At 43.9% G+C, this 14,863-nt stretch overlaps 1 protein-coding gene across 3 annotated transcripts; it reads right to left on the reverse strand.

The window, feature by feature from the left end:
* Positions 1–5,499: 5,499 nt before the first annotated feature.
* On the reverse strand, positions 5,500–10,816 carry LOC120063120. 3 transcript variants are annotated; one of them, XM_039013294.1, is made up of 5 exons: positions 10,711–10,810; positions 10,430–10,578; positions 7,665–7,749; positions 7,332–7,539; positions 5,500–7,170 (listed from the first exon to the last, which is right to left on the reverse strand). In XM_039013294.1, the coding sequence occupies exons 2-5, from the start codon at positions 10,479–10,481 to the stop codon at positions 6,658–6,660; spliced, it is 858 nt and encodes a 285-aa protein (XP_038869222.1). In that variant the 5' UTR covers positions 10,482–10,578; positions 10,711–10,810; the 3' UTR covers positions 5,500–6,657. The 3 variants fall into 3 exon arrangements, with proteins under 3 accessions (XP_038869222.1, XP_038869223.1, XP_038869221.1); XM_039013295.1 differs by having other exon boundaries at positions 7,665–7,734; positions 10,430–10,816; XM_039013293.1 differs by having other exon boundaries at positions 10,430–10,816.
* Positions 10,817–14,863: the final 4,047 nt, after the last annotated feature.

Below are 14,863 nucleotides of genomic sequence, written 5' to 3' on the forward strand. Positions count from 1 at the left end.
ATGTTGAAAGCAGTGTGGTTTCGGAGTTAATTAACCCCCTAAGGTCAATGTCCGCACCCCAGTAGAAATATAATCCCCATAATAATCAGTCAATTTAAGCTACAGATATCTTTTTTTTGGATGAGTCTCAGTCCACTGCATCTGTGACAGAGCTAGAGCGGTGTTTGTCAAACCATGATCAGTCTTCTCACAAAGTCCTCTGTAGTGTCTAAAGGGTTTGACCTACTGTACAAACTATTATGACCCCTCAATGCAAAGGTGAGACTCTCACATTTTGCTTTAGGATGGCCTCAGGACTCGTCTGAAGGTCCCCCGGTACCAGTTGACAAAATGAACGGAAGTATATATGGAGACTGTATAATGCCAAAAATAAGAGGTTGAATACATTTAAAATATTTTTTTACAAATGTTTCCTGATCTTACTTATATCTCAGATATAGGACAAACACTTCCGAACAAACTCGTTTTAGATTTCTTGGGGAGGACTCTCTGTTGTTCCATGTAGTGAATTTGTTATTCAATGCGTTTTTGTATTGGCTAATACCAGTAAGGTCAAACTTTATTTTCAGTACATTATATAGTTCCAAAAGTTTGGACACACCCACTCTTTTTCATTGTTTTTACTATTTTCTACATTATAGAATAATAGTGAAGACCTCAAAACTATGAAATAACACACATGGAATCATGTAGTAACCCAAAAAAGTTTTAAACAAATCAAAATGTATATTATATTTGAGATTCTTCAAAGTAGCCACCCTTTGCCTTGGTATTGGTATTTTATTAAGATCCCAATTAGCTGTTGCAAAAGCAGCAGCTACTCTTCCTGGGGTCCACACAAAACATGAAACATGACATGGCCTTGATGACAGCTTTGCACACTCTTGGCATTCTCTCAACCAGCTTCACCTGGAATGCTTTTCCAACAGTCTTGAATGAGTTCCCACATGCTGAGCACTTGTTGGCTGCTTTTCCTTCACTCTGCAATCCAACTCATCCCAAATGGGCTTGCCCTGGTTAAATAAAGGTTAAATGACAAAAAAAATTCAGCTCAATTGGGTTGCGGTCTGGTGATTGTGGAGCCTAGGTCATCTGATGCAGCACTCATCAATCCTTGGTCAAATAGCCCTTGCACAGCCTGGAGGTGTGTTTTGGCTCATTGTCCTGTTGAAAAACAAATTATTGTCCCCTTAAGTACCAACCAGATGGGATGGCATATCGCTGCAGAATGCTGTGGTAGCCATGCTGGTTAAGTGTGCCTTGAATTCTAAATAAATCGCTGTCACCAGCAAAGCACCCCCACACCATCATACCTCCTCCTCCATGCTTCACGGTGGAAACCACACATGCGGAGATCATCCGTGCACCTTCTCTGCGTCTCACAAAGCCACAGCGGTTGGAACCAAAAATCTCAAATTTGGACTCATCAGACCAAAGGACAGATTTCCACCGGTCTAATGTCCATTGCTCGTGTTTCTTGGCCCAAGCAAGTCTCTTCTTATTGGTGTCCTTTAGTAGTGGTTTCTTTGCAGCAATTTGACCATGAAGGCAGTATTCACACAGTCTCCTCTGAACAGTTGATGTTGAGATGTCTGTTACTTGAACTCTGAAGCATTTATTTGGGCTGCAATCTGAGGCTGGTAACTCTAATGAACTTATCCTCTGCAGCAGAGGTAACTCTGGGTCTTCCTTTCCTGTGGTGGTCCTCATGATAGCCAGTTTCATCATAGCGCTTGATGGATTTTGCGTCTGCACTTTAGGAGTGTTCTTCTTGATATGTTCCGGATTGACTGACCTTCATGTCTTAAAGTAATGACGGACTGTCATTTCTCTTTGCTTATTTGCGCTGTTCATGCCATAACATGGACTTGGCCTTTCTGTATATCAACCCACCTGGGTGGCAGGTAGCCTAGTGGTTAGAGCGTTGGGATAGTAACCGAAAGGTTGCTGGATCAAGTCCCACCATCAGCAAAACATCAAATGATGGAATTTCTCGTGGAAGATAGGTCATCGCATCTAGGGCTGTGCGGTGACCATATTATTGCCATGAAGGCAGTCAAATTCCACGTAACTGTTTAGTCACGGTAATTAGGCTTCTCCAAGCTCTGATGCTGCTGATGGTCATTATTAGCCTACCAAACTTGCTAACTGCCTGGTACTCAGTACTCGTGTCTGTCTAATCACTCTGACATCAATGCAAATGTAATCGAAAATCTAATCAAACACTTCATGAGATCCCATGAACTCATGTTGCGCAACATTGCTATAGGCTATGCAATTGCACGAGAAAACAAAAACCCGTTTAGACACAGGCCAAGAAAGCAGCAGTAGTCAATACAACATTACACAATTTACAATACAAAAACCACAAAACCACGGCCTACAGAAAACATTTACCAGAGTTTTAAACTCACTAAGGGGCACTAGTAAACTCGGGCAAAAAAGAAACATCCTTTCACTGTCAACTGCGGTTATTTGCAGCAAACTTAACATATAAATATTTGTATGAACATAAGATTAAACAACTGAGACATAAACTGAACAATTCCACAGACATGTGACTAACAGAAATGGAATAATGTGTCCCTGAACAAAGGGGGGGTCAAAATCAAAAGTAACAGTCAGTATCTGGTGTGGCCACCAGCTGCATTAAGTACTGCAGTGCATCTCCACCTCATGGACTGCACCAGATTTGACAGTTCTTGCTGTGAGATGTTACCCCACTCATCCACCAAGGCACCTGCAAGTTCCCATACATTTCTGGGGGGGGGGGGGGATGGCCCTAGCCCTCACCCTCCGATCCAACAGGTCCTAGACATGCTCAATGGGATTGAGATCCGGGCTCTTCGTTGGCCATGGCAGAACACTGACATTCCTGTCTTGCTGAAAATCACACACAGAACGAGCAGTATGGCTGGTGGCATTGTCATGCTGGATGGTCAAGTCAGGATGAGCCTGCAGGAAGGGTACCACATGAGGGAGGAGGATGTCTTCCCTGTAACGCACAGCGTTGAGATCTCCTGCAATGACAACAAGCTCAGTCCGATGATGCGGTGACACACCGCCCCAGACCATGACATACCCTCCACCTCCAAATCGATCCCGCTCCAGAGTACAGGCCTCGGTGTAACGCTCATTCCTTCGACGATAAATGCGAATCCGGCCATCACCCCTGGTGAGACAAAACCGTGACTTGTCAGTGAAGAGCACTTTTTACCAGTCCTGTCTGGTCCAGCGACGGTGGGTTTGTGCCCATAGGCGACGTTTTTGCCGGTGATGTCTGGTGAGGACCTGCCTTACAACAGACCTACAAGCCCTCAGTCCAGCCTTTCTCAGCCTATTGCAGACAGTCTGAGCACTGATTATGGGATTGTGCGTTCCTGGTGTAACTCGGGCAGTTGTTGCCATCGTGTACCTTTCCCGCAGGTGTGATGTTCGGATGTACCGATCCTGTGCAGGTGTTGTTACACGTGGTCTGCCACGGCGAGGATGATCAGCTGTCCGTCCTGTCTCCCTGTAGTGCTGTCTTAAGCTTCTCACAGTATGGACATTGCAATTTATTGCCCTTGTCACATCTGCAGTCCTCATGCCTCCTTGCAGCATGCCTAAGGCACGTGCACGCAGATGAGCAGGGACCCTGGGCATCTTTCTTTTGGTGTTTTTCAGAGTCAGTAGAAAGGCCTCTTTAGTGTCCTAACTGTGACCTTAATTGCCTACCGTCTGTAAGCTGTTAGTGTCTTAACGACCATTCCACAGGTGCATGTTCATTAATTGTTGATGGTTCATTGAACAAGCATAGGAAACAGTGTTTAAACCCTTTACAATGAAGATCTGTGAAGTTATTTGGATTTTTACGAATTATCTTTGAAAGACAGGGTCCTGAAAAAGGGACGTTTCTTTTTTTTGCTGAGTTTACATCTAGGTGAAGGGTATTTTGCAGACTGTTCCATGCAGTGGTGGTCGGTGACGTTTAAGAGGAGGGAGGACGATATTTTTTTTTTAATGAGCGTGGCCTTATTTCTATTACAGTATACTGGAAGACTATCATTCATATCCATTCACCCAGCTCAATGTAAGATCGATAGGTTTAGGCTACTACATGAATTTCCCTTCTCCCATCATGAGTTTGCTACAACCTAGCCTATGAATTAAAGTTTACAACGTAGGGTTACCGGTTGTGAGAGAAATTTGAGTAATCATGGTGATAGACAGTGACACATTCAATATTGCCTTGCACACTCTTGCCTGCATCTCGCTGATCTAGGGTGTAATCATTAGTGCAACAGTTGCAAACGAGTTATGTTTATCCCAGTTTCGGTCTGTTTGCAAACATAGTTCACTTTCATGGCAGCCACCAACAAACAGCATGATCATTTTGCTCGTTGTATAATTCCTTCTTGCATCTACGCACTCTCCTCCTCTCACCTTTTCCCTTTGCTTGTGGACTTGATTGCACAACACATCTGCCTGTGACCAGGCAAAAAAAACTTTGAATCATAACCGCTAAACGCTACACACATCCTACATCATTGTCACCGTATTAGCTAATGCCATAGTCAACATAGCTACCAGAAATAACGCAGTTAACCCGCTACAATCATGAAGTACATTGTACAATAAGCAAGCAGTTTAGCAGTTACACCAGCGGGCCCCGGTGGCAATAAATTAATAAAACCAAAAGCTTATCTTGGCTTGGAAGCGCTCCAGTGTTGGATAGCAATAGCTAGAGCTGGCCAAGTGAAAGTGAATGTGAAAAAAATTAAATCTCTTTCTCGCGTCTCCTTCCTTTTTGAAGAAATGAATTTGTTCCAAACTGTTCAACTATTGTCTTTCTCTCTCTTTGAGTCAACTACTTACCACATTTTATGCACTGCAGTGCTAGCTAGCTGTAGCTTATGCTTTCAGTACTAGATTAATGTCTGTTCATGCTGCAAGATCTCTGATAGGTTGGAGTTAGTCCTCCGGAAGTTCTCATAATTACTGTGTAAGACTATGGAAGGGGGTAAGAACCATGCGCCTTCTAGGTTTTGTATTGAAGTCAACCAAACTAACTGTCCTTTGGCAACACCAGGGTGCTACCCTACCGAGTGCTGTTGAGGCTACTGTAGACCTTCATTGCAAAACATTGTTTTAATCAATTATTTGGTGATGTGAATATATTTAGTATAGTTTTATCTAAGAAATTGCAACATTTTAAAAAAAGTTATCCATTTCAAATTTTTTGAAATTCACTGAGGAGGATGGTCCTCCCTTTCCTCCTCTGAGGAGCCTCCACTGGTTCCATGCCTCCGGTGCACAATAGGAAAAGGCGGTCTTGCTTAGCTCAGTAACGGCCCTATGTATGAGAAAGTGGGATCCATCCGGAACCATCCACTCTGTAATAAGGTTTATTTGACATTGATTTAGGTCTACATTACAGTACATCCATAGTGATATAGCTATGATAATTGATTTGACTATATTTTTGCAGAAGCTACCAAACAAAAACCAATACAGCAGTATTATTTCCCTTTTTATTTTTGGCCATTGTTGAGTAAATAAAAATCCATTTGATACAATACTTAAAAAATATATAATTATCACAGTATGTGAATGTTAGATCTGTGTCAAATAACTTTTTATATTTTTTTGTTGGCATTTTATCACCCATACAAAGGTAATAAGTTCACTGATTTAATACACTCAAATATAAATATGTAAGATTAAAAAAAAGAAAAATACATTAACTTTTGTTAGCAACAATTGATACTGGACATGTTATTGAAACAAATAAGATGAGAAATACAGGAAAAAATATATAATTTTCAGTTTAACACATTAATTTAAGAGTAAGAAATTCATGGCAGTACCAAAGGAAAGGGAAATTCATGAAAGTTATAGACATTTCACTGATCATAAAGTGAACTGATCCAGATAAATTAAATTTCAGGTCAATTGAGACTTACAGTAAGTTAAGCCCTGTCGTCGTCTTCCTTTGGTTTCAGCACAGAAATAACAGTCGGTTTATGGTGCAACAGAGAGAGGTTGTGGATTGCCTGATTAGAAAGTGTAAAGTAACAAAGATTGCAATATTTTGTACACAGCTGTTTTCTCCTTGGCTTTTTCATTGTAGAATATTCAACTGATAAAATGTATTTGACACATGAGTTTATAAAGTGTATATATATAAATATAATGAGCTATATATTCAGTCAAGGAAGAGAAACATTGGCATGTAAAAGAAGATTATGAAAGCAGTTATAGATATTCTTGTTTTTGCTTCCTATAAATGCATTATTTTAGGCCTCAAGCATCATTATGTAACTGACATTTGTAATACACAATGAAGCCATAATATACATGATCAATAATGAAAATCTCATGACTTTTCTTTATGAAGGACAGAAACAGAATATGTAGTTGTAGTTGACATGTTTATAGCTGACTGTGGTACAGTATGTGTAGTGCATTTAGGATGTTGTCCTATAGTCTTCAGTGGATGGTTCCAACACAAACACATTCTCCACACCAGCATCAGATCAAGGCAGAGGAAACAGGCTGATAAACACAGAGAGACACGTGAAGACAACCAACAATCCAGCCAAGCTGTCCAAAGTGGAGACTAATTGCAACATCTGTGTTGGAACCAATTCTCCATCCGGCATTCCCTCTATCTAGTTACTTACTCTGGCACATGCTGGGAGCCGATTGGTCATGCTCCTGACCTTGTGCTAATCGAGAGCTGAGCTGGGGCCCTGGAGCAGCAGCGGCGGTAGCATTAACCTGTGTGGCGGCTGTCACGGTCGCCATGGCAGCGGTGGCTGACGCAAGAGCTGCTGGGTAGAAGTGAACATCAACGGCGACGGTGGTGAGGCCTAGGGAGACGCAGTGGGAGAGGAGGAGGGGGGCGTTACCGTGGGAGATGCTGACGCTGTGGCGGACGGGCATGGCACAGGGCTCAGTGGTCTGGAGTGTCAGGGAGGAGCGCAGGCTTTCCTCACGCACAGGAGGAGGGGAGGAGGGAGACGGGGAGCGGAAAGGTGAAGGAGTGAGAGAGGGGGGCTCAGGGAGAAAGTCCTGGCCCTGGCATTGTCCGTATACTCCTCCACCCCCCCAGTCCTCCACACACTGCAGCTGGATGCTGGGGTGAGACAGGCTGCAGTCTTTCTCTTCATCCTGGAAGGGGTCAACCTGAGGTGGAGAGGATCCAGACAGCTGCTACTCCTGAATTTGTAATATCTTGGCATGGCAATGTGTGGGAAATGTTGGACATGATTTTACATACATACACACACACGCGCAAGCACACATGCACACACACGCACACACCACACACACACACATATACTGACCTGTGTGTCTTCGATGGGCTCAGTGTAGGTCTCTGCTATGACTGAGTGTTCTGGAGTGGGCGGGGGGCAAGGCTGTGTCTCCTGAGTCTCATCAATGGCAGGGTCTATCATCACAGTGACTGGGCTGGGGGCAGGAAGTCTGGTACATGTATCTGACGTGTTGGGGCTTTGTTCAATCACAGCCACCAAATCATCATCCTCAAACGCCCTTCCAGAACCGAGGATACATATACTGTACATTAGCCATGAGGGGAAGTACAGTCCTATTTTCATAGAGATATCCTCAACAACAACAAGAACAACAAACATAATAATAGTGCCAACAACAATCACCTGTTCTCATAAGTCCTCCCAGTGGCCAGACGTTCAGCATGTCTGAAGGGGACTCCCAGGTTCCTGGGAACTGTGGAAGACAAGGCTAATGGGATTCAATAAGATTAATATACTGAACAAAGATATAAACGCAACATGCAACAATTTCAACAACTTTACTGAGTTACAGTTAAATGTAACCAAACCATCAAACAGGCAAAGCGTCAATACAAGACTAAGATCGAATCGTACTACACCGGCTCCCACGTTCATCAGATGTGGCAGGGCTTGCAAACTATTACAGACTACAAAGGAAAGCACAGCAGAGAGTTGCCCAGTGACACAAGCCTACCAGACAAGCTAAATTACTTCCATGCTCGCTTCGAGGCAAGTAACAGTGAAACATGCATGAGAGCATCAGCTGTTCCGGACGACTGTGTGATCACGCTCTCTGCAGCCGATGTGAGTAAGACCTTTCAACAGGTCAACATTCACAAGGCCGCAGGGCCAGACGGATTACCAGGTGTGCTTCGATCATGCGCTGACCAACTGGCAAGTGTCTTCACTGACATTTTCAACCTCTCCCTGTCTGAGTCTGTAATACCAACATGTTTCAAGCAAACCACCATAGTCCCTGCCCAAGAACACTAAGGTAATCTCCTAAATGTCAATCGACCCGTAGCAGTCATGTCTGTAGCCATGAAGTGCTTTGAAAGGCTTGTCATGGCTCACATCAATACCATCATCCCAGAAACACTAGACCCACTCAATTTGGATACCACCCCAACAGATCCACAGATGATGCAATCTCTATAGCACTCCACACGGCCCTTTCCCACCTGGACAAAAGGAACACCTGTGTGAGAATGCTATTCATTGACAACAGCTCAGCATTCCACACCATAGTGCCCTCAAAGCTCATCACTAGGCTAAGGACCCTGGGACTAAACACCTTCCTCTGCAACTGGATCCTGGACTTCCTGACGGGCCACCCCCAGGTGGTAAAAGTAATTGCTCAGACGAGACAGCCTATAGGGAGGAGGTCAGAGACCTGGACGTGTGGTGCCAGGACAACAACCTCTCCCTCAACGTGATCAAGACAAAGGAGATGATTGTGGACTACAGGAAAAGGAGGACCGAGCACGCCCCATTCTCATGGACAGGGCCACCCCCAGGTGGTAAGGGTAGTTGCTCAGTTGCAATTATGATCACCTCCTGTACTCCCTGTTCACTCATGACTGCACAGCCAGGCACGACTCCAACGCCATCATTAAGTTTGCCGATGACACAACAGTGGTAGGCCTGATGACCAACAACGACGAGACAGCCTATAGGGAGGAGGTCAGAGACCTGAACGTGTGGTGCTAGGACAACAACCTCTCCCTCAACGTGATCAAGACAAAGGAGATGATTGTGGACTACAGGAAAAGGAGGACCGAGCACGCTCCCATTCTCATCGATGGGGCTGTAGTGGAGCAGGTTGAGAGCTTCAAGTTCCTTGGTGTCCACATCACCAACAAACTAACATGATCCAAGCACACCAAGACAGTCGTGAAGAGGGCACGATAAAACCTATTCCCCATCGGGAGACTGAAAAGATTTGGCATGGGTCCTCAGATCCTCTAAAGGTTCTACAGCTGCACTATCGAGAGCATCCTGACTGGTTTCATCACTGCCTGGTATTGCAACTGCTTGGCCTCCGACCGCAAGGCCCTACAGAGGGTACATCACTGGGGCCAAGCTTCCTGCCATCCAGGAACTCTATACAAGGCGGTGTCAGAGGAAGGCCCAAAAAATTGTCAAAGACTCCAGCCACCCTAGTCATAGATTGTTCTCTCTGCTACCGCATGGCAAGCTGTACCGGAGCGCCAAGTCTAGGTCCAAGAGGCTTCTAAACAGCTTCTACCCGCAAGCCATAAGACAACTGAACATCTCATCAAATGGCTACCCAGACTATTTGCATTGCCCCCCTCTTTTACACTGCTGTTACTCTCTGTTATTATCTATGCATAGTCACTTTAATAACTCTACCTACATGTATTAACTCTACCTACATATTACCTCAATTACCTTGACTAACCATGAGGGCATTGACACACCCACTTGGGAGCCAGGCTCACCCATAGGGGAGCCAGGCCCAGCCAATCAGAATTCGTTTTTCACCTTAAAAGGCCTTTATTACAGACAGAAATACTCCTCAGTTTCATCAGCTGTCCAGGAGGCTGGTCTCAGACAATCCCGCAGGTGAAGAAGTTGGATGTGGAGGTCCTGGGCTGGCGTGGTTACACGTGATCTCCGGTTGTGAGGCCGATTGGGCGTACTGCCAAATTCTCTAAAACGACGTTGGAGGCGGCTTATGGTAGAGAAATTAACATTAATTCGCTGGCAACAGCTCTAGTAGACATTCCTGCAGTCAGCATGCCAATTGAACCTGTGTAATGATCATGCTGTTTAATCAGCTTCTTGATATGCCACACCTGTCAGGTGGATGCATTATCTTGGAAAAGGAGAAATGCTCACTAACATGGATGTAAACAAATTTGCGCACAAAATTTGAGAGAAATAAGCTTTTTGTGAAACATTGGAACAACACTCACTGTCAGAATCTTGCAATTTCTGGTTGTTAAGATTTTTTATGATTGTAGGTGTGCTCACATTTAATAGGCGGTGCCCTGGTTTTTTACAAGTGTCCTGCCCATGAGTAATTTGAACCATGAAAACAGTATGGTAAAAGATAGGCATTAGGGTTGAGATCCAGCAGAGATTGAGCTGGTCAGTCCACTGACCTCTAATCACGGGGACAGGCTCGTTCTTCTGGACCAGGGAGTAGAAGGCCATGGTGATGAAGATGAAGGCCAGAGACACGCCCACTCCCACCACGATGGGGATGTCATGTTTCTCCAGCACTGGGAGCCACGGAGGAGGAGGCTTTACTCTGGGGAAGAGAGGGAGTGAGACAGAGAGCAAGAGAAAGATTGTTCCATTGTTGTCTTAATGGTGATCATAATTATGTCCAAATGCAGCATTTAGTCGAAGTAGCTCCAAATATAATAGGTAAAAGACAGACTTTGGATATTAGGAGGTTCAGTTGTGATGTACAACATTATCCAATAAAAATAATTAGGAGTAAAACAAACTCATGGCCTCCTGTGTAAAAACGTTAGTCATTACAGCCAACAGAATAATACACCCACATCTTTGTCGCAACTGTGCAAATATTTAAGCAAGACCAAAGGTTCTATTCAGTCTGTACTACTGAAGAGTTACAGATTCGGCAACAGAAATGTAAAGGTCATTTCCGATTGAGCCTAGATATGCAGCATTTACCGTGAATGCAGTCTCCGCTAAAGCAGGAAAATTGCCTGTAAATTTCAGTCACGCTGTAAAGCTGAACTTCCACGATGCAAATTGAATAGATCCCCAAGTGTGATAGCAGCTGTGGTGGTTGCAGAGTTTTATCTGGAGTCTTGTCAGCAGTTTAAGCCTGTGAACCCCATATATAAAGTGGTAAATGATCTTGTAGATCCTGATACAACCCCTCAGATTCACAGAAAGCTATGTCTTGAAAGTTCTTCCATTGATTAAGCCTTACTGTTGCATTCCCCCTATTCACCATTGTCCACATAGCACACAATCACTCAAAACATTGAGTATTACTGTATATTTTGCTTTGCAAAGAATGCATGCACACTGTAAGTATACCAGTGGTATAAAGTACTTAAGTAAAAATACTGGATAGTACTACTTAAGTCGTTTTTTGGGGGTATCTGTAATTTACAATTTATATTTTTGACTACTTTTTCTTTTACTTCACTACATTACTAAAGAAAATTCTGTACTTTTTACTCCATACATTTTTCCTGACACCCAAAAGTATTCGTTACATTTTTAATGGTTAGCAGGACAGAAAAATGGTCTAATTCACACACTTATCAAGAGAACAGTCCTGTTCATCCCTACTGCCTCTGATTTGGCGGACTCACTTAAACACATGCTTTGCTTGTAAATTATGTCCTTTATATAAGGAATTTGAAAATATTTATACTTTTACTTTTGATACTTAAGTATATTTTAGCAACTACATTACTTTTGATACTTAAGTATATTTAAAACCAAATACTTTTAGACTTTTATTCAAGTATTATTTTACTGGGTGACTCTCCCTTTTCTATTAAAGGTATCTTTACTTGTACTCAAGTATGGCAATGGGGTACTTTTTCCACCACTGGCAGATACAGTATAAACTATCTATGCTGTAAGCAGACGACTGGGATGATTTCAAAATAAAAGTCAACTCCGTCTCCCACCTCTTGCCACTGTACCACATGCTGCCCTACCTGGGGTCCTCACTGGTCCTGATGGGGGACTGAGAAGTGTTCCTCTTCAGCCACTCTGTGGGCTCTGTGTCATTGTGCCTGGTTGGTTTGGCTGGATGAACTGGCTTAGCGGGCTGACTCATGTTCTGCTGCAGGAGGTCTGGTGTGGAGGTCCATGGGGCACTAGGGCCCTTGGGGTCAGGGGTGGGTGGTATGGTGCTCAGGTCAGGAGAATGTGTGATTGAGACTGAAGGCTGGGTCAGGAGATGTGTAGGCTGGGTTTGTTGAGGTTTAGGCTGGGTTTGTGTAAGTTCAGGCTGGGTTTGTGTGGGTTCATGTTGGGCTTGTGTAGGTTCAGGCTGAGTTTGTGTAGGTTCAGGCTGGGTTTGTGTATGTTCAGGCTGAGTTTGTTTAGGTAGAGGATGGGTTTGTGTAGGTTCAGGCTGAGTTTGTTGAGGTTTAGGCTGGGTTTGTGTGGGTTCAGGCTGGGCTTGTGTAGGTTGAGGTTGGGTTTGTGTAGGTTCAGGTTGGGCTTGTGTAGGTTCAGGCTGTGTTTGTGTAGGTTTAGGCTGGGTTTGTGTAGGTTCAGGCTGAGTTTGTGTAGTTTCAGGCTGAGTTTGTGTGGGTTCAAGCTGAGTTTGTGTGGGTTCAGGCTGAGTTTGTGTAGGTTCAGGCTGGGTTTGTGTAGGTTCAGGCTGAGTTTGTGTAGGTTCAGGCTGAGTTTGTGTAGGTTCAGGCTGAGTTTGTGTAGGTTCAGGCTGGGTTTGTGTAGGTTCAGGATGAGTTTGTGTAGGTTCAGGCTGAGTTTGTGTAGGTTCAGGCTGAGTTTGTGTAGGTTCAGACTGAGTTTGTGTAGGTTCAGGCTGCGTTTGTGTAGGTTCAGGCTGGATTTGTGTGACTGAAAACAGGGTGACAGGGCTAGGATGCTGTATATGTGGATAAATGTGCGTTACAGGACGGTGGGTTTGAGTGATTGAGTCAGAAGGATGCAGGGTTTGCATGAGTAGAGACTGAGTCACAGGTTCTCTGGGCTGGGTAGGACAATCAGGACTCTGGGTAGAGGGGTTTGAAAGGTGGGTGGGAGAGTCTGGAGAAGGTTGTGGGCGTGGGACCAGAGACTGGGTAATACTGGCAATGAGCTTTAGTGGCTTAATTGGTTGGTCAGGGACTTGATGCTGGATATGCATGACTGATGGCTGGTTGTAGATGCTTTGGGATACGAACTGTGTTAATTGAGATTGGCTATGTGGGACTAAAACCTGCCGTTGTGTCACTGGGGGTGGATTATGTGCTAATGTTGGCTGGGTATGTATTATTGGAAGCTGGGTAAGTGAGAGGACTCTATGAGTTACTGAAGGCTGGCTTAGTAGGTCTAAGGGTTGATATAGAGGTGGATGTGGGGGTTGTAGTACTGGAAGCTGGATATGTGTGATTGTGGGCTGGGTTGGTTTGGCCGAGGCCTGGTCCAATGGGAGCTGGGAGTGAAGGTCAGGTAGTACCAGCAATCCTGTCTGTCCTCCGCTGAGACCTGCTAGTCCTAAAGCTGTCTTCTTGAGAGACGAGAGCAGTCGTAACGTGCCAGGGGTAGACACTTGGGTGATGTCGTTGCTCAAGTCTTTTTGAGATGCTTGGACTGAAACAAGAAAATAATGAAAAGAATGGTGTCAAACAAAACAATGCATGCTAGTCGAAAAACAAGAGTACCACTGCTTCCTGTGGGTTTCTAGGCACAATAGTCAATCACTTAAGCATATTTTTCAGTGGTATATTCTCTAAGTACAAAGCTCTAAACTGATAACACTTGTAATGTCCCAAACCTTAACTGTTAAATGAACCATTCGGAATGAATGCCTTAACAATGTGGGGTGCAGCTGCAGCAGAAGGAGAAACCCAGGGTGTCCAAAACACCTCGAAACGTTTGGAGCAACTTCGAAATTTGACATTTGGAGAAATGTTGACAAGCGTCAGAATCTGAAGTCAAATTAGTCAAACCGTGAGATCTTGTTGATCAGTTTAGTTTAGTTTAGTTTATTAATTCGACCATTTAAAAAAACAAGCACACATAAAACTTAAAAGCCATACATGCACATGAATAAAATCATTGAGGATAACACACAAAGTCTGGGACTTATTTCCATTGTGGTCCTCTTGAGACAAGATGTCTAGACAAGATCAAACACAGTATGGGGTATTGTAAAGCAGTTGGCTACTGTAAAAATGTGCATGACACAAGTAATTTTTCCAACAGGTGTTTACAGACAGATTATTTCACTTATAATTCACTGTATCACAATTCCAGTGGGTCAGAAGTTTACAGACACTAAGTTGACTGTGCCTTTAAACAGCTTGGAAAATTCCCTAAGATGATATCATGGCTTTAGACGCTTCTGATATGCTAATTGACATCATTTGAGTCAATTGGAGGTGTACCTGTGGATGTATTTCAAGGCCTACCTTCAAACTCAGTGCCTCTTTGCTTGACATCATGGGAAAATCAAAAGAAATCAGCCAAGACCTCAGAAAAAAATGTAGACCTCCACAAGTCTGGTTCATCCTTGGGAGCAATTTACAAAAGCCTGAAGGTACCACGTTCATCTGTACAAACAATAGTATGCAAGTATAAACACCATGGGACCATGCAGCTGTCATGCTGCTCAGGAATGAGACGCGTTCTGTCTCCTAGAGATGAACGCACTTTGGTGCGAAAAGTGCTAATTAATCCCAGAACAACAGCAAAGGACCTTGTGAAGATGCTGGAGGAAACAGGTACAAAATAGTCTATATCCACAGTAAAACGAGTCCTATATCGACATAACCTGAAAGGCCACTCAACAAGAAAGAACCCACGCCTCCAAAACTGCCATAAAAAAGCCAGATTACAGTTTGCAACTGCACATGGGGACA

This window comes from Salvelinus namaycush, chromosome 18 (genome assembly GCF_016432855.1).
Source record: "Salvelinus namaycush isolate Seneca chromosome 18, SaNama_1.0, whole genome shotgun sequence".
Taxonomy (NCBI): Eukaryota; Metazoa; Chordata; class Actinopteri; order Salmoniformes; family Salmonidae; genus Salvelinus; species Salvelinus namaycush.